Here is a 23,825-nt window from a genome sequence, read left to right on the forward strand (position 1 = left end):
ATGTCGCGTAGTGATTTGTGTGTCATTTTCAAAGTAACTAACTGAGGCATTTATTAATTAAATATTATGTTGTATTCCAAGGCAGTATTTATAATATACTTATACTTATATACATGCTATGCATACATATACATATACGCTGAGTTACAACAAAAAAACAATGAAAAAGAAAAACGAAAAACGAAAAAGAATATTGTAATTAAAACTGCTAATAAACAACAATAAAAAACCAAAAAAAAAAACATATTATAAATAATCTTCAAACTTTATTGAAATATAATAAAAAATAAAAGTAAATAAAAACTTAACAAAATATTTCATACATTTTGGCAAAGCTTACTCTGTACGTAGTACCACAACACCAACAAAGAAATTTATGATTTGAGAAAACACACACACTTCAGCACTTTTGAAGCGATCAGTCACACACACACACACATACCAATTACAGACACAGTTCTCTAAACGAAATAAGCATTCACGACAAACAAAATTTCCGAACACCCGAACACCAGGCGACAAACCGAAGACTTCGGTTTTACACAATTGGACATTGTAAAGAGCACAAGTGCACATTTGTTAACATTGCAAAAAATACATACATACATATATGAAATGTTTGTAAACTCTCTTTCAAGCGAGCAAGAACTTCCACTCACAACTCCGCGTTCAAGCCGAAAAAAACACAATCTCATAATCGAATGCACAGAGAGTCATATACAACAGCAAAAATTTCATTACTTTCCATAAATTACACACACTTCTCATCATAATGCCGCCACTAAGTGCGAGCGGCGTATTCATCCATCTCTATCTCTGTCTCGCTCTCTCTAACTCTCTGTCACTCGAACATTAAACTTTCAAAGCATTTTCATCGATTTCATATGTCATACGCCGCTCTGGCGATGCATTCAACAAAACTCTGCTCATCGCCATTCAACGTTAGCGAACCCAAATTGTCCCTTTTTACCAACAAACACACATATGAACTCACTATATAAGAGTAATGCTAATGTAATGCAATTTATTTTTTCCAAATTCTACCTTGATTGGCTTTTAAGTTGGACGAATTCCGTCTTGAAATACAAAGAAGGGATCAAGAAATATTGGCGATGGCGGCCAAAATGAAAACTTTGGAAGAGCAACATCAGGTAAAGGATCGGTTTTATTTTACTCTTCTACATGTAAGGCTGTGTTCACATAAGCACCGCCTAAGCTTAACCTTTTGGTGAAGGATGCTTGGTACGAATTTAAAAAATTAAAAAGCTAAAATTTTATGTGAGAAAAGCTTTTAGATTAAGTCATTGCCATTAACCAAGTATGATATTTTTGAACGTGAATACCACGAGGAATACCAGAAGAAATTATTTCAACTAACTGTAAACACTGAATGTGGTGAATTTCAGGATTGTCAATATTTATGCGGTTAAACCAAAAATAAAAACATTTGAAAAAACTTAAAGATTTCATTAAAGCATAATTCAATATAATATCGTGCAGCAGATATATAGATATAGCGTAAATAGTCGGAATAATCGGTCACCTTTTAGCTCAACTGAGATATGGTCACTTTAAGCTTTGAATTTCAGTAAAAATAAGTTTAATGCTACAAAATTATAAAACTTGCACAATTTATACAATTTTTGTTTTTTACTCAAGCCAAACCATGTTCATCACTTAAGGTTTAAGCGGTGTGAACATAACCTACAATTTTGCATATCCATAATACCATAAATTTGAACAAATCATGCTTATAAAATTTGTAGGACTATCAGCGGCACATAGCGGTTCTGAAGGAGTCGCTATGTGCCAAGGAGGAGCACTACAATATGCTGCAAACTGATGTTGAGGAGTTGCGCGCCCGCCTGGAGGAGAAAAACCGCTTGATCGAGAAGAAGACACAAGGCACGCTGCAAACGGTGCAGGAACGGAATCGTCTGACTAGTGAACTCACCGAATTGAAGGATCACATGGAGATTAAGGATCGCAAAATCAACGTGTTACAGCGAAAGGTGCACTATAATACAGAAACATACACCACATTACCACCACGCTCTACAGCCACATCACTACTCACCTCAACTCAAACATACACTGAGCTCTAAGCCACTTACATGACACATAGTTTGTTAAACTGCTCTACACTACTACTACTACTGTTAAACAAACAAAATCTGCAAAATAAACTAATGAAAAATAACTTTTTTCTTTACTTTTATTTCCCATTGGTTTTCCACACTTGCGTTGCTTTGGTTTGTTCTCTCGTTTTGTCTTTTTTTTTTTTTTGTTTTGTACCCAACTATGCGTCGCCAATAGATTGAGAATCTCGAGGATCTGCTCAAGGAGAAGGATAATCAGGTGGATATGGCGCGGGCACGTCTGTCGGCAATGCAGGCTCATCACAGTAGCTCCGAGGGCGCTCTCACAAGTCTCGAAGAGGCCATTGGTGACAAAGAGAAACAAATGGCCCAACTGCGAGAACAGCGAGATCGTGCCGAACATGAGAAGCAAGAGGAGCGCGAATTACATGAGCGTGAAATTGCCGATTACAAAATCAAGTTGCGCGCACTCGAGAGCGAAGTGGAGAAATTGAATACACGCCTGGAGCGTGCAGTCACCGAACGTGAGCGCTTGGAAATCAAACTGGAGGCGTCACAAAGTGAATTGGGCAAATCGAAGGCGGAGCTGGAGAAGGCCACCTGCGAGATGGGACGCAGCAACGCCGACTGGGAGTCCACCAAACAGCGCATCGCCCGTCTCGAATTGGAGAACGAACGCTTGAAACACGATCTGGAACGTTCACAGGTACTGGCATGTATTTAAGTAGACACTCAAGCCGTTAACAACAATCGGTTAGGTGCTCTTTCTTGCTCTTGATTTCTCAAAACGTAAAATTAACTACATACAGTTTTATGTATATGCGATATAAATACTTATGCGTTCGATGTTCTATACCCCAAAGAAATACTAGCCTAATTACATAAATGCATACTCAACCTATTACCGAATCGAATGATATCAACTATTTACTAAAACTACAACAATTACTTAGGTGTTAAACTATTATAAAGATATGAAACCAATACTACCTGCATATATTTTATATTTACCTTTAATAATACTCAATTTACTTACTTATATACTATATACATGTGTGTTTTTGAAGCAATAACGTTTTTACTGTGCTATTATTATTATTATTTACATGTACACATTTACTCCACTCAACCACCTATGTACCTATGTATCTACAACTATGTTCTACTACTATTACCACCTACTACTATAACTACCACCATAATAGCTGCAGCTAGAAGAACAGACCACACTACATAAAGTAAGATTTTTTCTATGAAATCCCTAAGAATTCATCATTTTTAATTAACTTTAGCTCACGAAAAGCATTAAAGTTTAAGTAAACCGCTCAAACGATCACGCTACCGATCATAACAGACTTCGTAACTGCTCACCTGCAACTGCGAGTGAAACCGTGGCATGAACAGTCGCCGAATGTTCGAACAGTAAGTCGTGTGTGACTACACTTTCACTCGTTGCTTTGCGCTTATAGTTCGTGCGTTGAAATCGCATACGAGTATTGCTCGTATTGCTAACGAACGAGTGCTTATGTGAGCGATGGGAGCAATTACGAACTCGTTATGATATGTCACGCTTCATTGCACTGTATATAGAGAATTAGTAGTTGCTAAAAGTATTTACAAATATTCCTGTTGTTTTGATGAATAAAAATTCAGAATTTTTTTCGTGTACTAACCAAATAGGGCAGGACTCTAATTATACTAAAACTTTAGAACTATTTAACCTTTGCCGAAGTTTATATGCAAATAATTGATATTTATACATACATACTCGTATATACGTCGTGTTGCACCTCAAACACATGTGCTCGTAAAAGAACAGTTATATATTTCTAGCATCGGAAAATTATATACATATAACATATATCGGACAGAATGCTAAAACCAACACCCACACACTCATACACAAGTACACTAAAGACACATTTGCTCTTAACTTTCACAAAACAAAGACACGAATTTAAAGACATTTTTGTCTGCAGGAAACAAGATAGAATTTGACTTATAAAGGGTGATCCATTTCGAGGTCTTTAAAAAAGTAGGTTAAAGAAAAACACACAATCTTCAAATTTAGTGGGAAATTTTTATTGCCATTATTCGAAAGAACATTCTTTGGCATTTATTTTCTGAAGACTATCTCCTTCAAATGTCGTCTCAGATGGTCCATCCGTTGAGTCAAATTTTCGATGACTCGTTCGAGCATCGAGCGATAATTCCACCGGCCAATAAACCACACCAGACCCTTCTTTTTTCGGGATGAAATAGCAGCTCTTGAATCTCTTCGGGTTGTTCTTCGTCCCAAATGTGGCAATTTCGCTTACAAACCCATTGAGCCATAAATCACCTCTAAACAAAATTTGGCTCGAAAACGTCGGATCTTTTTGGAACTTCTTAAGACCCCATAGAGCGAAGTGATGTCGCTTGGGCTTTCAATTTAAGATGTCGATGTAAAATGTATTAAGCCGTTCCATACGTGAGTCCGAGTTGCTGCGAACTGCGCCGAATCGACTTTCACAGTCTTCGTGTACACTCACAGCTGCGACTACTACATTTTCTTCGCTGCGTGCTGAACTGGGTGTATTCGGTTAAATATTATCCAATAATGAATGCTGGGTCTCCAGATGGGTGATGGTGTTGCGAAAAGTACCTCTACTTGGATCACCCTTTACAACTTATATTTTAGAGCGTAATGCTCGGCTTGATATAGTGATGGAAATGGATTGAAAAAAGTAATTAAATGTGAAGTGGTTCTTTATGAAAGCACACTCGGAAGATTTAGAGATTACAACAACATATATAGATTTCACTTCTGGTGCTATCCCTATGGAATTATAACACGCATTCTTCTTTTTTTTATTTCTAATCCCAACTGCCGAATTAATTCGGGATTAAAAACTTGAAATTTATTTATGAATGCAAAGTTTTTAAATTGAAAACTTCGCAACCCAGATCAAAATGTATATTAACTTACGCAAAGCATAGCAATGGGTTCTGGAGAAACTCTAAACAACATGATCTCATTAAACTAGTACCAAAGTTGTAAGTTCTCATTCAAGATATTTAGTAGTTTAGGCAGAAAGTGATGCTCCAGTCGCAGCTTCCAGAGATATGTTCAAAAAATAACTGTAAGCTAAGCTCAAAACTAATCTTCCCAACATAAACAAAGCTTTCGAAATCGGTTGTTGGAAAATTGTTTGTGATCATATCCCTTGTATGCGTATGAAAGCCGTTTTGTTAATATGAAGCTTTCGCAGATAGTTCATGGAAATAAGAATTGCTTCAGACGGTATCGCATGCTCCAAAATATTGCAAAATTTTCCAAAAAATAACAAAACTTCAAACCGAAACATGCTCTTTAATCAAATTATCCATCACTATTATGAAGCTTAAATATTGTATACTGAAATTATTTGCATTTACATTTGTCAGAGTATCTACAAAATCAGCTAACAATCGCTAGTTATTCGAAGTCCTAAACGCTCGAACTGCTCCCAATACCCCAGCACTTTAGTTTTGCTAAATTCTCAGTTCCGAATGCCACAATCATAGGCCTCTCATGCATACATTCATATATTGATTGTTAAAAGCACAGCTAAAGAAGAAGTGTTTGCTAAAATTTACTTTTTAATTGTAATAATATTCAAATACTTTTCAGTCTGTACAAAAATTAATGCTCGAGTCGGGACGCTTATCGGTAAGTCAAAGTCTCCATATATATTTTCCACATATACATCATCTCGAAACCATACAGTTCGCTCGCTTCATATGAAGATCCAACCATAAGTGGCCCGCTGCATTTGTACCATTCAAACCAAGCTTTTCATGCGCACGTCTGTCTAAAGAGCTCTCAACTTGAGCAACATGTTATCAGGATTATTTTGACGAGTTTAAGCAAAATTTAATATAATTTTATTTCATATTTTTCAAACGAAGTCGATACATTGAAATCCTTAACTGCTAAACAGTACTCAGAATGCAAGAAAACTCCTATGAAAGTCTATGAAATATCTACCCTGTTCCAGATCATTCCACTGGACATTTTGATTTGAAAAAGCTCGTCAAGTTTACCTACTTAAGTTAGGTTAGATTAAGAGGTCGATTCTAGGTTCGAAACATCCGTATAACAACTCACCGCGCCTTTTTTCTTGCGACTCCTCCCCATACACATAATATTCTTAGTTTAAGAAAAAGCGGCCACGAGTTGCCTCTTGCCAACGCAGGAACCCAAGTGTGCAGGAATGCAGTTGATTGAGGAGTTTCAGCGAGTACTTTGTTTGGACTCCTTTATATATCCATCTTCCCTCAGGCTTAGAGCGCACTTCGCAGCAATGTACCTGCCGGCAAAGTACTGCTTAATTAATCCCTATATCTGTACCATTATCAACTATATCGACTTTGCTTTTTCTATTAAAAGAAAACTGCAAAAACAAAAAAAATATAATTCGTTAATTTTTTCCTGAGTCACCCACAGTAATCACTCGATATAAAGGAAAATTTTTCAAACTTTTGTTTAGAAAAAACTGCCAGTCCATTCAAAACACTTCTTAAATCAGGGCTTACGTATTTTCGTTGGGGAGATTTAGCAATAAGGAGCATAATTCCTTATAACCGCGATTGCGTGCTGAAAGATGGATACTCGATTGAATGAGCTAAACATTTTTCTTATTGTGATAAATGAAAGAGATTTCAACTACGTATTTTTAAACTTTATTTGAAAATTGCTTAAAATATGATATTATTCGAAAATCGTTTGGCCTACATTTAGGCGCAAAATGCATTCGCTGTGAAGTAGTATAACGGTAATGTTTAAAGTGAAGCCATCATATGCCATACTTACAGTACAGACGTCTACAGTATACGCTTGTAAATAATTATATACAAACACACACACACACACTCCTACGAACACATGGTATATACTTCATATATGTTGTGTTGTAAATGCATTGTTGTCAACCACACAGATTCTCTGCTGTACAAAATGTTGCACGCATCCTATTCCTTAATGGACCACTGCATATATATATATATACATACATTTAAATAGAAATAAATTAACTGAAATTATAATAATGTTATTATCTTCGTTCCTGCGCGTAGACAACATTTGGCCGCACAACAATGACGACTTCGCAAGAGCTGGACCGGGCACAAGAGCGCGCCGACAAGGCGGCCGCGGAACTGAGGCGAACACAGGCTGAGCTCCGCGTCACACAGGTATGTAAACCTTTATATACAACACACTGTACAACAACATACATACATAATTTAACGGAACTGAAGCAATTGCATTCTTTCGAAATAATTTCCATTACACACACACACATACAAACGTACCTATATGCGTATATATAGCAGTATATAAATATATAACTAACTGTAACACCATATAATATACATACTTGCATATATTAATCACATTAACACATACAAATATTAGACTTCATCGAAATGGAATTCTTCATTCAAAAGAGTTTTACTTGAAAGTGGTGTTAATATTTGATTTGATTTGATTCGATTTGGTTTGATTGTATTTATTATGGAAAATAATTGCATATGATAAGCAAAACGCTTTTTGATTTTCAGTTATTCGTTATTTCTATATATAAATATTTACGTATACAATCTACGAATAATTTCGCACTTAACTGTAATTAAAAACAATTATCTCTACCAACAACAAAAATAACTAATCGTATGCATTTCGTACACAAACAAATCCGACATTAAAATGTTTACTCACACTGTACACTTTTGCTAGTGTGTTCCATGTCGCAGATATCAGAAGACAACATTCAAAAGCTTCACTGCATACTCACCTACTTATGTATGTCGTTGTAATCGGATTCATGCACAGCAAAAACATATAACATAGTTATCCACAGAGCTCGAAAGTGAATGGAGAGTAATGAAATACATGCATATTCAATCAAGTACACACCACAATCAAATAAATCACCGCCGGATGTACAGCTTATGTCAAATATCATAATTTTGAATGGACAGAAAAGCAGAGATGACTTTTGTGGCTTTAAATCTGTATGACAAAACGCTCACAACTTGCAGCTTTAGATACGAAACGGCAGTTTCAATACGCTTTGCTTTTATGCCCTATAGTTTGCCACGAAGTTTGTAACACCCGGATATCGACCTGAAACTTTACAAACGTACTTTTTCCTCGAAGAAACTGCTCATCTTTCGGAACAGCTGATATTGGAGCACTATAGCATATCGCTGTCATACAAACTGAACGATCGAACTCAAATTCAAGTTCTTCTACTTTTTTATTTGACAATCAATTTACGAAATTTGGAGGGTTTATTATACCCTGGACAGGGTATATTAAGTTTGTCACGAAGTTTGTAACACCCAGAAGGAAGCGTCGGAGACCCTATAAAGTATATATATAAATGATCAGTATGTTGAGCTAAGTCGATTTAGCCATGTCCGTCTGTCTGTCTGTCCGTCTGTCTGTATATATACGAACTAGTCCCTCAGTTTTTAAGATATCGTTTTGAAAATTTGCAAACGTCATTTTCTCTTCAAGGAGCTGCTAATTTGTCGGAACTGCCGATATCGGACCACTATAACATATATCTGCCATATAAACTGAACGATCGGAATCAAGTTCTTGTATGGAAAACTTTTGCATTTGACAAGATATATTTACGAAATTTGGTATAAATTATTTTCTAAAGCACCAATGTAATCTGTGAAGGGTATATTAGCTTCGGTGCAGCCGAAGTTAACGTTTTTTCTTGCTTTCCAAATTATTCTCATAGTATCACATGTAGCATATACATATGTTATTTATGAAGAGTATTAGAGCTTCGCAAAACTAATACGGCTGTGTAAACTGATGTTGAGCAATACCAAAAGCTCCATCAAGATCGAAAGGACCTCTCCGAGCCGTTTGATACCAGACGAAGTTTCAGACAAGGCGACTCTCTTTCATGCGACTTCTTCATTCTACTCTCGGAGAAAGTGATTCGAGCTGCAGATCAGAATAGTGAGGGTAAAATCTTCTATAAGAGTCTACAGCTGCTGGCCTACGCCCATGACCTCGATATCATTGGTCATAACAACCGCGCCGTTAGTTTTGCTTTCTCCAGGTTGGAAAAAGAAGCGAAGCAAATAGGTTTGGTAGTGAACGATGGCAAGACGAAATATCTCCTGTCATAAAACAAACAATCGTCGAAATCACGACTAGGCACCACATCACTGTTGACAGTCAAATTTTCGAAGTTGTAGATAATTTCCTCTATCTTAGAACCCTCAGTAACACCAACAACAACGTTAGCTTCAAAATCCAACGCAGAATAACTCTTTTAAAGAGGTTGTACTTCGGACTGATTAGGCAATTGAAAAGTAAAGTCCTCTCTCGACGATTAAAGACCAAACTCTATAAGTGCAGAGGTATGAACGATGACAAAATCTGATGAACTGACATTACAAGTTTTCGAGAGAAAGGTTCTGCGTGAGATTTATGGTCCTTTGCGCATTGACAACGGCGAATATCGCAGTCGATGGAACGATGAGCTATACTACGATTTGACATAGTTCAACGAATTGAGAAGATTATTGCTTCGGTGCAATTGAAGTAAGCAAATTTCTTGTTTAGTCGCACACTCTTCATGTATCTGGAGTGCTCTCGAATACTTCATGCTAATAACAAATGCTCCCAAACAGAGAATTTTCGTACAAAATTGTTTTTTTAATGATTGACCATTTCAGTTATAAGACCAAGAGGAGCGCCAAATAAATTTTATTTATTTGTGGAATAGTCAAGCTGAAATATAAAAGATTGCCGTACCTGGGAAGCGCTAGTTTCAATACAACAAAAAATAAAGTCATTAACAGTCAAAGAATTATATTTTTAGCTCTTGCAACGGCTTGGATGAATCAATCACTGCCTTAACAAGGAAGTTTAAAGTTACTCTAGGCAGTAAGGCGGAGTGGAGTGATTCCACGCTTGACCTACTATTGAGGGGCAGCACTATCCAGTGGTACATTAACGGCTCAAAAATACCGTAAGGCATTGGAGCAGGCATTGCGGGACCGCATACCAAACTATCCATACCAATGGGATGTTTTACGAGCATCTTTCAAGCCGAAGTCTTCGCTATAAGTCAGTGTGCAGAAATCAATCTCCAACCCAATTATCGCAACCAGCGTATCGCTATACTCAGCGATAGTCAAGGGACACTAAAAGTGATCTCAGCTTATGAGGTCAAATCGCTTTTAGTGGAGGAGTGTTTAGGAAGGCTGAAAGGGGTAGCCGGTAGTGAGCTGGCCGACGAACTAGCCCGCTCTGCAGCGTCTTCCATGATGATGGGGTCAGGGCTCCGCACGGAGGAGAGAATGGGGAGAGAACGGCACTGGCAGCAGGCAACAGGAATGTGCCACGCCAAGTTACTATTTTGAAGTTGCAACTTAGTAAAGTTTAGAGATATGATCTACCTTTACCGAGACAAATCCTGTCTCCTTGTGGTGAGCTATACTGCACGCTGCATGCTCAAGAAACACTTGTCCAACATGGTCGTAGTCTCTTGCACAAACTACCGACATGGAACAGAAAACTCTAGAACACAAAATCATGTGTTTGTCCAGCAATTTGTAGAAACAGGCCCAAGGCCCTAGGATACATCTACGTGAACAGGCATCACATCGCCTCGATTGCGCCCAGCAAGCTCATGGATTTCCTTTGTATATAGGAGAGGTCATAATAGACAAAAGGTCACAGTGCAAAATCTTATTTATTTTTAATCTATCTATCTACACTGCGTTGATATTCATAATCCGTTACAGAAGAGTATAAATATATCGTCAAAATTTTAAATTTGACAAAAGCTGTTAACTCCGCAATTTTCCATCAAAAGACTATGAACGCGTGAAATCTCAACCGAAATCATTAGATTCTTTCGCACACACTCACACTCACACATACAGTTACACACTCTCATGAGCACAATTATATAATGCATAAAGTATTTAATAAATTTTAGAAAAAAATAAATTATTAATATTTGTCTACTATTGCTCTAGTGCTAACTACTATTGCTATTGCTACTACTACTTACTACTCTTAACTACTAAATACTAAATACTAATTATGTAAACTTAACTAATTCTCTCTAATGGTTATTTTCAAACAATTCAAATAACCGTGTTGCGCTTACGTTCATACTCGTACTCGTATCTACTCGTATCTCGTATTATAGGGCGATACAGATAAACGTTTTGTGAGTAATTGCTTCCAAAATCGCAAACAACAAGTATCCAAAGTTTCAAAATCCTCGTTTTTGAGTATATCAATTTACATTCTATACATACCATACATATATACATATATACATATTGTCTAAATACATGGCATATTCGTTATTAACATGCAACATACTTATAAATACAACCATAACCGTCTATTGGAAACGTTCGTACATTCGTATAATTCGTATTCGATTCGTATTATAGACATGTCATAGTGTCGTTGAAACGTACCGAAATTCCTGAATACATACATACATGTTGCATATGTACATCCATCCGATGTTCTCATACAATCTGTCTATATCACATTTACTAACCTTTATTTTATTCAAAACGATTTTCGAAAATACTTTATAAAGTTGTTTTTGCTTCCTTAAAAGCTTACGCTTAGCTTTTGCGCATATACTTACTTGATTAGTAATTTAAAATGCAAAAGTAATTAAATTTGCCTTAGACGCCTTTGTTATTTAAATGTTTGCAAATCTCTTTGCTAAATGTACTATAACTGGAACGATCAATTTAAGCGAATCGAAAATATTCACACTACTAAGCACTGTAAATGCTAAATATACAACACATACTCATCTGTCCTAAATCATTCAGCTTTAATAAGCTTAAAACCTTTGAGAATAATGCTTTAATAATCGCGAATCATTATTCGGGCCATCCGACATAAATCATTCAAAATGCTTATCAAATAATAAACGCTACAACGCTTCTTCTTAACGTTATATTCACATATATCAGATATTGTCAGGTCAAAGTGACTCATAACTTAATTTATTATTAGATAGATATAGATCTCTTATAACAAACTATTAGAAATATGGAGCTCTAATCAAAAAATACTATTAAGTAAGCGAAAAAATTGTATACTTTTTTGAGAGATAATGAACAGATCTGATCCCTGCTGACTTCAAACAGCAAAGCAATAACTTAAGTCCATAAAGTGGGAAGTGTAGTACATTGGTATAACCAGAACTGTGAATCAATTTTATGTTTCAATGTAAAATAGACCTGAATGGTTAGTGTTCTAGAATTGTTGAACTCTCAAACACATTGAAATTCATCTGCTGTTACATTGCTCCTCTTTTTATATCCTGAAACTTCGTTTATATACCGAGCTTGCCAATAAGGATAATACAAGGTTTGTCCGGATAGTAATATGACGGATTTTCTTCCGCCGCGACTGCACTTCGCAGCGTGGGCGCACCGACTGGATTCGGTAGAAGGCGTTCCTAGCTGGTCAGTTGTCTCCGAGCACCTGAGGTGCGCAATTAAATTCTGTGTAAAGCTCGGTAAATCTGCGACAGAGACGTTTGATATCATCAAGCAGGTTTACCCAGATGTTGCTTTAACAACAAGTGGTGTGTTTCGGTAGCACCAAACCTTTTTGGAGGGCTGGGAAGACAATTCTGATGAAGACCGGAAGAATGAGCAAATCCAAAGTGAAAACGATGCTCATAGTCTTGTTTGACATCAAAGGCATCGTCCACCATGCATTTGTTCCTCCTGTACAAACCGTCAACGCCAAGTTTTGCGTGGAAGTCCGAGAGACTCAAACGAAGGGTCAATCGGGTCTGACAAGACATAGCAGCCGATTGAAAGTTGCACCGCCCTACAGCCCAGATGTCTGATTTCTTAGTGTTGCTTCGGCTTTTTTTAATATGCCATGATCTGTAGTTTCCTTTCAATGTTTACAATTTCATTATGGAAAGATATACGCAAAAACAACATTTGCAAATTATTCAATTTTATTATCAAAGATATAATCGTTTTCCGATTGCAACTTTTCGCTTTTGCTATTTTATGGTTGCAGTAATCGTCCAGCTGTGCTTGCTATTCGTTTAATTGTTGAAAATTTCATTTTCACTACATAATGAGACAAAGAACCGCTTAAAGTAACGAAAATACTGCTGCCTTTCAAACAAGTGTTGCTGAAGATCGCAATTTGTCGATTCCAAGACGTTCTCAAGAACTGGTACTGTCTCAAATCACAACCTGGAGGATTTTGAGAAAGGGTTTGTTCTTACTCAAGAACTAAAGCCAATGAACCACCGTAAACGTCGTGAATTTAATTGAAAACGATAACGATTTTTTTAAGAAAATCATCTTCTCCGATGAGACTCACTTTCATCTGAGTGGTGAGGTAAACAAAACTGTCGATTCTGGTGCGCAGAAAATCCATAAGTTATTTATTAACAAACCTTACATGCACTTAAATTGACAGTTTGGGGTGGTTATTGGTCTGGTCAAATCATCGGTCCGTACATCTTTCGAAATGAAACTTATGACACCTTCACTGTCAATGGAGAACGATAACCAACTTTTTATGACCGCAATTGAAAGAAGTTGATCTTGACAACATCTGGTTCCAACAAGACGGACTACTCAGCACGTGCAACAACCGAATTATTGCGAGATTCGATTATTTTAAGTAATAGTGGCATTGAATGACCTACAAGAAGTTATGACTTAACATAAGTAGACTACTTCTTGTGGGGTTATTTGAAGTCATTGGTCCTTAGCAATAAAACAGATGCTATTTCAAGAAGTCAATATTGAACGTGCTATTCATGACATACGACTTGATTTTGTGGAAAAAGTACTCAAAAAGCCTGTAAATGGTCAGCGTGAAGAGCTGAATCGATTTAGCCATGCTGCGAACAATCCCTCAGTTTTTGAGATATCCATCTGAAATTTTGCACCTGTCTTTTTCTCTTCATGAAGCTGCTCATTTGTCAGGGTCGCCTAGATCGAACAACTAAAGCGTATAGCTGTCATACACCATGAACGATCAGAATCAAGTTCTTATTTGGAAACTGTTTAGTTTGAAAGTTATTAAAGTTACATTGAAACCGAAGTTAAAGATTTTTCTTGTTCATTTTATAAGAAAAAGGTACCGTTTCTTATTTCTTTTTGTATTCATTCTTAAATACGCATATAAACTGAAGAGGGCAATTGCTAGATTAAATGCTTATGTGGTTGCCGTTCCAGAGTTGGAAATGAAAGACCTATAAAAGTGAAACCCAGTAAACCATTTTGGGTAAAACCTTTTGTATAAATGTACAGCTATTTCAATGTATTACATGTTAGCTGTAAGTATCACAAAAATTTGAGAGACGCTCTTAAATTGATTGTTCCAGTGCAAATAGAGCTTGCTAAGTATTGAAAGAATATGTTAATCGAAACGCAAAAATGGAACATATTTATTTAGCTTGGATAATTTGTTGTGAGTATTGTGTTTATTTGAAGCAAATCGATGTCATCGCTCTCATGCTAAAGCATTCCACTGGTGAACATGTAAAATAGTCGCGCCTACATACATATTATATTGAAAGAAATTATTGTATTTTTATTTCGCTCGCAGCTGTAATCGTGCCATATCTCCTCTCAAAAATAAATTGAATTCATAAAACGCACGCACGCGCACCTCTGTACATATTGCAAAGAGTCTAACAAATGCCTAAAATCACTCGTTTCTTTGTCATTGCATTGCTCGTGTCCGTTTCGTTTCGCCTCGTCACCAAATGCATTTGTTGTGGCGCTTTCCACGTTCTGTGTTTCCATTTGCGTACATAACTGTTTTTCAAAAATGATAGAGAAGGAGACTGCGACACGCAACGTCATAAACGAAACAAATTGTCATACTAACACAAAGCCTTCTCTTACATTAGTTGACGTCACGAACTAATTAATTTAGCGCTCAAACAAACTTCACTTAAAGTAACTGGACGAAAATGTCGCAATCTCCATTTCTATCATTTTTGACTAATTACTATAAGTCACCCATACAATATATAACGTTTATCTCTTAGTTGGACATTTTGACATTATCACACCAATCTCTCTTATTCGTTTCTCTTATTTTTCAACATTTTCGTAAGATCGAAGTAATTTCTAGTAGTTTGTTCGAAAAATCCTCTTGTGCAATTGTCATGTCAAACAAAGTTTTATAGTGTCTATGAAAGATAATAATAATTAATTCATGTGTTTGTTTTCCTTTCCCCTTCTACGCGTTTCAGTCGGATGCGGAGCGTGCTCGTGAAGAGGCAACTGCGTTGCAGGAGAAGCTCGAGAAGAGTCAGGGTGAAGTATATCGCCTTAAAGCGAAGCTCGAGAATGCACAAGGTGAACAGGAGAGTTTGCGCCAGGAGCTGGAGAAGGTGCAGGGAGGTGTGTCACGCATACATGCTGATCGGGATCGGGTAAGTATTCATCTAATTATTAATTAGACAAAAGTTGGTACGGGTAAAGAGAAAGGTCCTCCAAATACTTTGTATTAACTTATTTGAAATGAAGAGCAAATGTTCATCTTCAACTTTATCGCAAACCTTACTTATAATTATTATAAATCGTTGAATCCATCAATCAATTCTACACTTAAATTAAATAGAGTCTTACTTACTTAAGAACTCTTCATAAATGGAAAAGAAAACTTGATATGAGGATCTTTGAAATTGATGATTTGGCCGCCTCTGTATAGTGGCAAATTATTTCAACTCGAACTCATTCTTCATCTTTACTGGCGTAGACAAGGCTTACTCGGTTATAGCCGACTTAACAACAGGTCTTTTCTTCATTCCGGCGTGGGGTCTTTCTTTCTGGGGTCTTCCTTCCTGATACAGAATCGAATACTTTCAAAGCTGGAATATTCTTATCCATCCCGGCACCATGACCTAGCCAGCTTAGCTGCTGTCTCTCATTTCGCTGAACTATGTCAATGTTGCCGGATATCTCTTTCTATCGACTGCGATATTTGCTGTTGCCAATGTACAAAGGCCCATATATCTTCCACAAGACCTTTCTCTGGAAAACTACTACATCAGATTATGACTTTGTTCAAGAGTCCGCACCATATCGCAGGCCAGGAATGATGAGGCTTTGTGGAGTTTGGTCTTTGCTCGCCAGGAGAGGACTTTGCTTTTCGATTGCCTACTGGCAATAGTGATTCTACTTTGGATATCAAAGCATACATTGTTGATAGTGTTAATACTGGTTCCAAGATAAACGAGAAATTTGATAGTCATATGAGCGAAAACAGGAATGCGATGACTGCTTGTTTGATGGCAAGAGATATTTCATCTTGTCCTCGGTCACTACCAGACTCACACACTTCACTTCCTTATTCAATCTGGAAAGGCAGAACAACTGTACACACGTATAGAATATTGAATTGAATACATTGAAGAAGTCTTACGATAAGGAATCTCCCTGTCTAAAACCTCGTTTGGTATCGAGCGACTCGGAACATTGCGCTCATTATCGAGCCATTCGTGTTGATAAATGTATGTTTACATCGAGGAATATCTATTTAATTGTACCAGTAGCTCACATCTTTGGATCCTACTTCGCTCTTGAAATCTTACGTTAGTCGCCGAATCTTTTCTTAGAATTTTGAGGTATTAACGCTACTGAAACTCTTCTTACTTCCGCATTTTGGCTTTTTTTCCTTTTTTTGTGTCATATGATTTATCCGATAGTACTTCAGACAATCGTATTTCTAGCTCCGGCGAATTCGATCAGCCTCAACCCATTTGGCGATGCTTCGCTATGGAGGCGGAATTTACCAACCCTCTATTTTATTTTAATACCCTCTAGCAGCCGCAGATCTGGTAAAGAGACTACATCCTATTGCACCCCTATGACTTTCGAATCGAAGAAGAAACAGTGAATGGGATGTTCCTAGTTAGCACTTCTATCACATAAGGACCGACCATTTTCCCAAGTAGCCCTTGTTAAAAGTGAAATAATGTGCTTATTTCAAGTTAGATCCTAGAGTACTAGTCTCATGCGTAAGATTCGCAGGCAGTTTTAAATCTAACATACATTTTTAATTTAAGTTTCAACCACCGGAAAATTTAAATAAAATATATTACTAATTAACACTCTTTCAGGCCTTCTCGGAAGTGGAGAAGATGAAGGAAGAGATGGAGCGAACCCAAGCCACGCTGGGCAAGGCACAACTGCAGCAAGAGAAACTGCAGAACTCATTGGATAAAGCCCAAAACGAGGTCGACCACTTGCAGGAGAAACTCGATAAATCGGTGGCTGAAAACCGACGCTTGGTGCTCGAGAAGGAGAAGCTCACCTATGACTATGACAACCTACAGTCGCAGCTGGACAAAGCGCTGGGACAGGCGGCGCGCATGCAAAAGGAACGCGAAACTCTCACGCTCGACACGGACCGCATACGCGAGAAATTAGAGAAGACACAGGTATGCATTACCAGCCAACACACTTACACACACAAACACATTTGCATAGTCGTTGTATCTGCATAACCACTGCCGACGCGTGCTCTTAGCCAATGCTATTGAAACTCTAATACTCTACTAATAACTAATATAGCCACTATGTATCTACCAGTATATGTGTAGTATGTCTGTATATACTTACTAATATACTACAACTATAGCTTCCCTCTTATAAAAACTACAACTGCTACCTTTACAACCACAACCTATGCTATGTATATGTATGTGTATGGCGTAACCTTAATGTTGTTAATGTATATATACCTACTATATATATATATATGTACAAGCATACAAGTATATGAATATTTTATAAAAAAAAACACTAAACTAGATGCAACTAGCACGTATACAAAAAGAGCGGGATCAGTTCTCCGATGAGTTGGAAACACTCAAAGAACGCTCCGAGTCATCGCAAACGTTACTGATGAAAGCGGCGCGCGATAAGGAGGCGATGCAAACCGATTTGGAAGTGCTCAAGGAGCGTTATGAAAAGTCGCACGCCATACAACAAAAATTACAGGTAATGCCATACGGCAACAAACGCACACAGTTACACATGCATATATACATTCACAACTGCATTGCACTTCACTCCATACGGGTAGCTGGCGTATTCTCCGTACTCCCTGCTCCAATTGCTTAAATATTGTGCGAATGCTCAACCTAATGACAAGGATTATATAACTCGTCATTGTTACTCTTTGCGGCAACCAAAATACAAAAATAGTCCCGTTTGCACATAACCTGTCAACGAGATAGCCCTCTTCAAAAATAATGACTTGAGGAATGATTTCACCGTTAAAACTCCTATAGATTTAAGCTAGCATAATGTTTTGAGTTTAGTTAGTCAGTTATTGAAGCAACGATCAGTGGAATCCTCCTCGATAACTCATATCCTCTACTGATAGGTTTCAATATAAATTAAAATAAAAGTCTACACATAGTTTTTAAAATGACTCTGTTGTCACAAGTCTCAACCACCACATGATTACTGCAAGAACAATATAACTCGGAACTCGTTTGTTTCACACCTCGAACGCCCAAATGACCACAGAAAACATTGCTCACGTAAGTGCCATCTCTTCGTGCACGAGAAAAGCACGAGCAAAATACCTAAGAAGTACAAAAGTAAGTGAAACAGGTGATTCATCGATTTGGAATGGATACTTAAGCTCCATAGGTACATTTTATCCTTTACGAGGGAGGCAAGATTTAAGCTCTCTAATTACGAGACCTTCGAAGAAAATTTTAAAATTGTTCTGCTGCCTGAGGTGTTTTCATTTGTTCGATTTAAAAATAGTCGACGGTATTTCTTCTTTAAAGGGTTGTAATCAGAACCGCTTTCAGCTCCCTACATACTACATATGCATACATACATACCGTGAAACAGCGCATTGTACGAATTGGCTTCAAAATTTTAATTTATTATTTTTCATTTCGGTTCGCATGCATTGAGATTTCCAATTGGCTGTTTGTAAATTGTGTTCTAACATTAGACAACCGTTAATAGTAAACATTTATGCACCATATACATCATATACTCGAAAAGTACTCTAGTAGAATGGAAACGGCGGTGATTTTGGGTTTGCGCTAATGATTTTCTTTGCAGATGGAACGTGACGACGCTGTTACCGAAGTGGAGATACTTAAAGAGAAACTGGACAAAGCACTTTATGCTAGTCAGAAACTCATCGATGAGAAAGACACCTCCAATAAAGAGTTCGAGAAGATGCTTGAGAAGTACGATCGCGCGCAGAATGAGATTTATCGACTACAGTCGCGTTGTGATACTGCCGAAGCTGATCGCGCACGTTTGGAAGTCGAAGCAGAGCGTTCCTCTTTGGCCGCGTCGAAGGCGCGTGAAGACTTGCGCAAATTGCAAGAGGAGAGCACTCGCTTACAAGAGGCGTGCGATCGAGCCGCGCTGCAACTGAGCAGAGCCAAGGAGAGCGAAGACAATGCGCGTGTTGAGCTCGAGCACAATCGTGAACGTTTCGATAAAATACAAACCGATTTGCGACGATCGCAAGGTGAAAAAGAGCATTTGCAGTCGGAGTTGGAGCGCGTCACATACGAACTGGAGCGCGCACACGCCGCACAAACCAAAGCCAGTGCCAGCGTGGAAGCGGCCAAAGAGGAGGCTGCGCACTATGCCGTTGAATTGGAGAAAATGCGCGATCGTTACGAGAAGAGCCAAGTGGAGTTACGTAAGCTCCAGGATACTGATACATTTGGACGTGAGACCCGTCGCCTTAAGGAAGAAAATGAGCGTCTCCGTGAAAAATTGGACAAAACCCTTATGGAACTCGAAACGATTCGTGGCAAATCACAATATGAATCCGAATCGTTTGAAAAATACAAAGACAAATATGAAAAGATTGAGAATGAAATACAAAACATGGAATCTAAACTGCATGAGACCACCCTGCAACTGGAATTGTCCAAGGGCGAGGTTGCTAAGCTACTTGCCAACCAAGAGAAACAACGTAGCGAATTGGAGCGGGCGCATATTGAGCGCGAGAAGGCACGTGACAAGCACGAGAAACTGCTGAAGGAGGTGGAGCGATTGCGTCTGCAGCAACAGTCGGCCATCAGCCCTGGCGAGTCGGTGCGCGCATCGATGTCGGCGGGCGAGCGCCAAGAAATCGATCGATTACGCGATCGCCTCGAGAAGGCGCTACAGTCGCGCGATGCCACCGAACTCGAAGCGGGCCGCCTCGCCAAGGAGTTGGAGAAAGCGCAGATGCATTTAGCCAAACAGCAGGAAGCGAACGAATCGACGCGCATCGAATTCGAACGCATGTCTGCCGAACTCGGCCGCCTGCACGATCGACTCGAGAAGGCAGAGGCCGAGAAGGAGTCACTACGCCAATCGGCACGCAATGGCGCAGACAAACCGCATCCACAACTCGAAAAGCACATGCAGAAATTGGAAGCCGATTGCAAGCAATTGGCCATCGAACGCGAGCAATTGGTACTGCAACTCGAAAAGAGCCAGGAGATATTGATGAATTTCCAAAAGGAGTTGCAAAATGCCGAAACCGAATTGCAAAAGGCGCGTGAAGAGAACCGCAAATTACGCAACGGTCATCCGGCATCACCCGCGGCGCCTGCTGAACTGCAAGCCATGCAACAAGAAATCCAGATGCTGCAACAGAAGTTACAAGAATCCGAAAAAGCCCTACAGGCCGCCAGTGCCGTAGCGGGAGCGAGCGGCGCCAATCGGGAAGAGGTCGAACAGTGGCGCAAGGTGCTTGAAGTTGAGAAGAGTCGCGCCGAAATGGCCGACAAAGCCGCACAAGAAATGCATAAACGCATACAAGTAAACTAAAGCTCTGATCGCTTACCTTCCTCCATTTCACAGACTTGTTACTAATTAATCTACTTTACAGTTGATGGATCAGCACATTAAGGAGCAACATCAACAAATGCAAAAGATGCAACAACAGATAGCACAACAGCAACAACAACAACAGCAGCAGCAGCAACAAGTGTCCGGTAATGCTCAAGAAGTCACGAAAGAGATGGAGAAGGTGAAAGGGGAGCTGCAGGCCGCCTGCACAGAGCGTGATCGTTTCCAGCAGCAGCTTGAGTTGCTGGTGCAAGAACTTGAAAAAAGCCAGGTGAATAAACCAGCAGTACCCTAAGTAACTTTCACTCTCATCTAATCCATAAACTTTTAGCTTTCAAACCAGGAGCAGTCGAAGCAATTGCAGACCTCCCAACAACAAGTGCAACAACTGCAGCAACAGGTGCAAATGTTGCAGCAGCAATTACAACAACTGCAGCAGGCGGGCACTTCCGGCGCAGCCGCCACCGATGTGCAGCGCCAACAATTGGAGCAACAACAGAAACAATTGGAAGAGGTGCGCAAACAGATCGACAACCAAGCCAAGGCCACGGAAAGCGAGCGCAAGATCATCGAGGAGCAACGCAAACAGATCGAAGCCAAACGCAAGGATATCGAGGAGAAAGAGAAGAAAATGGCCGATTTCGATGTTCAGTTGCGCAAACGAAAGGAGCAAATGGACCAGTTGGAGAAATCTCTGCAGACGCAGGGTGGCGGTGCTGCGGCAGCCGGGGAGCTTAACAAGAAGCTCATGGACACACAGCGACAGCTTGAAGGGTAAGTTTCCAAACGTCAGCAACATAACTGTAAATTACGCCACTTTCTTCTACCACACAGCTGCGTTAAGGAACTGCAAAACACCAAGGAGGAGCACAAAAAGGCAACCACCGAATGCGAACGGTTACTGCAACTGGTGCAAATGTCGCAAGAGGAACAGAACGCCAAGGAGAAAACTATTATGGACTTACAACAGTATGTAACAAGCGGAATAATGTTCGTTACTCACCTTTTCACTGACACCTTTTTTCTTTCGTTTTCCACTTATAGAGCCTTAAAGATCGCTCAAGCAAAAGTGAAACAAGCACAAACGCAGCAGCAGCAAGATGTAAGTTTATATACTGCCATACTTACAACATACCAAAATATTTTTACTTACTATGTAGCTTAACGATCAGTTGAAGTACTCTTGCCCAAAGCGACATCGAAAATATCGTTCCCATACTATAACGATGTGATAATCTAGCCATCGCGAAATGGCTTTTGTTAAATACACGATTTAAATTAAGAAAACTCGAATGTTCAGCTTCTCACTAAATAAACCCAAAAGGCCGGCTATCTTTCGTCGGCATGTCGAGGGACATCAAATACTCTTTAGGACCATTTTCTTTACTATCCTCACAACTATTCAGTATTCAACTTCAGAGTTGTAAACTCAAGCACTAAGAGCTATCTCATGCGACCAAAATAATGATCCCTGATATCCAGATTATGTCCTATTTGTCGATAAAAATTTGCACAAAAACTTTCATTTAACATAGTATGAGGCATTATGAGCATTAGAGTTTATCGGCTCTATCGTGCCCTTCCAAACTTCTTCTTCTTCTTAATTGGCGTAGACACCGCTTACGCGATTATAGCCGAGTTAACAACAGCGCGCCAGTCGTTTCTTCTTTTCGCTACGTGGCGCCAATTGGATATTCCAAGCGAAGCCAGGTCCTTCTCCACTTGGTCCTTCCAACGGAGTGGAGGTCTTCCTCTTCCTCTGCTTCCCCCGGCGGGTACTGCGTCGAATACTTTCTGAGCTGGAGTGTTTTCATCCATCCGGACAACATGACCTAGCCAGCGTAGCCGCTGTCTTTTAATTCGCTGAACTATGTCAATATATCTCGTACAGCTCATCGTTCCATCGAATGCGATATTCGCCGTGGCCAATGCGCAAAGGACCATAAATCTTTCGCAGAAGTTTGCTCTCGAAAACTCGTAACGTCGACTCATCGGTTGCTGTCATCGCCCAAGCCTCTGCACCATATAGCAGGACGGGAATTATGAGCGACTTATAGAGTTTAGCTTTTGTTCGTCGAGAGAGGACTTTACTTTTCAATTGCCTACTCAGTCCGAAGTAGCACCTGTTGGCAAGAGCAATCCTGCGTTGGATTTCCAGGCTGACATTATTAGTGGTGTTAATGCTGGTTCCTAAATAGACGAAATTATCTACAACTTCAAAGTTATGACTGTCAACAGTGACGTGAGAGCCAAGTCGCGAGTGCGACGACTGTTTGTTTGATGACAGGAGATATTTCGTTTTGCCCTCGTTCACTACCAGACCCATTTTCTGTGCTTCCTTGTCCAGCCTAGAGAAAGCAGAACTAACGGCGCGGGTGTTGAGGCCGATGATATCAATATCGTCGGCATACGCCAGCAGCTGTACACTCTTATAGAAGATGGTACCTTCTCTGTTTAGTTCTGCAGCTCGAACTATTTTCTCCAGGAGCAGGTTGAAGAAGTCGCACGATAGGGAGTCGCCTTGTCTGAAACCTCGTTTGGTATCGAACGGCTCGGAGAGGTCCTTCCCGATCCTGACGGAGCTTTTCGTGTTGTTCAACGTCAGTTTACACAGCCGTATTAGTTTTGCGGGGATACCAAATTCAGACATCGCGGAGTTAAGGAGGCTTATCCCACGGTAGTTGGCGCAGATTGTGGGGTCTCCTTTTTTATGGATTGGGCATAGTACACTTAAATTCCAATCGTTGGGCATGCTCTCGTCCGACCATATTTTACAAAGAAGCTGATGCATGCTCCCTATTAGTTCTTCGCCGCCGTGTTTGAATAGCTCGGCCGGTAGTCCGTCGG

General features: G+C 39.3%; 1 protein-coding gene and 1 long non-coding RNA gene across 14 annotated transcripts in view; one reads left to right on the top strand and one right to left on the bottom strand.

Annotated features, from left to right (window-relative positions):
- Positions 1–23,825, top strand: part of LOC126755091 (plectin) — a 132,550-nt gene that overhangs the window by 94,425 nt on the left and 14,300 nt on the right. For 8 of the 13 annotated variants that reach the window (XR_007666454.1, XM_050467413.1, XM_050467412.1 and 5 more), the window contains 14 exons: positions 1,062–1,151; positions 1,767–2,012; positions 2,317–2,805; positions 3,305–3,337; positions 5,752–5,790; positions 7,197–7,313; positions 15,392–15,574; positions 17,264–17,584; positions 17,958–18,146; positions 19,236–20,948; positions 21,019–21,249; positions 21,310–21,752; positions 21,813–21,947; positions 22,023–22,080. Coding sequence is in view for 12 of the 13 variants with exons in the window: in XM_050467413.1 (XP_050323370.1) it covers positions 1,062–1,151; positions 1,767–2,012; positions 2,317–2,805; positions 3,305–3,337; positions 5,752–5,790; positions 7,197–7,313; positions 15,392–15,574; positions 17,264–17,584; positions 17,958–18,146; positions 19,236–20,948; positions 21,019–21,249; positions 21,310–21,752; positions 21,813–21,947; positions 22,023–22,080 (4,287 nt within the window). In the remaining variant the exon portion in view is untranslated. The remainder of the gene's footprint in view (positions 1–1,061; positions 1,152–1,766; positions 2,013–2,316; positions 2,806–3,304; positions 3,338–5,751; positions 5,791–7,196; positions 7,314–15,391; positions 15,575–17,263; positions 17,585–17,957; positions 18,147–19,235; positions 20,949–21,018; positions 21,250–21,309; positions 21,753–21,812; positions 21,948–22,022; positions 22,081–23,825) is intronic. The other 5 variants (XM_050467415.1, XM_050467420.1, XM_050467418.1 and 2 more) reach the window with 3 other exon arrangements.
- The window catches only part of LOC126755116 (uncharacterized), a 209,886-nt gene that overhangs the window by 42,498 nt on the left and 143,563 nt on the right, over positions 1–23,825 (bottom strand). The gene's annotated exons all lie outside the window — the stretch shown is intronic.

The sequence above is a fragment of the Bactrocera neohumeralis genome, chromosome 4 (assembly GCF_024586455.1).
Source record: "Bactrocera neohumeralis isolate Rockhampton chromosome 4, APGP_CSIRO_Bneo_wtdbg2-racon-allhic-juicebox.fasta_v2, whole genome shotgun sequence".
In the NCBI taxonomy this organism is placed as follows: Eukaryota; Metazoa; Arthropoda; class Insecta; order Diptera; family Tephritidae; genus Bactrocera; species Bactrocera neohumeralis.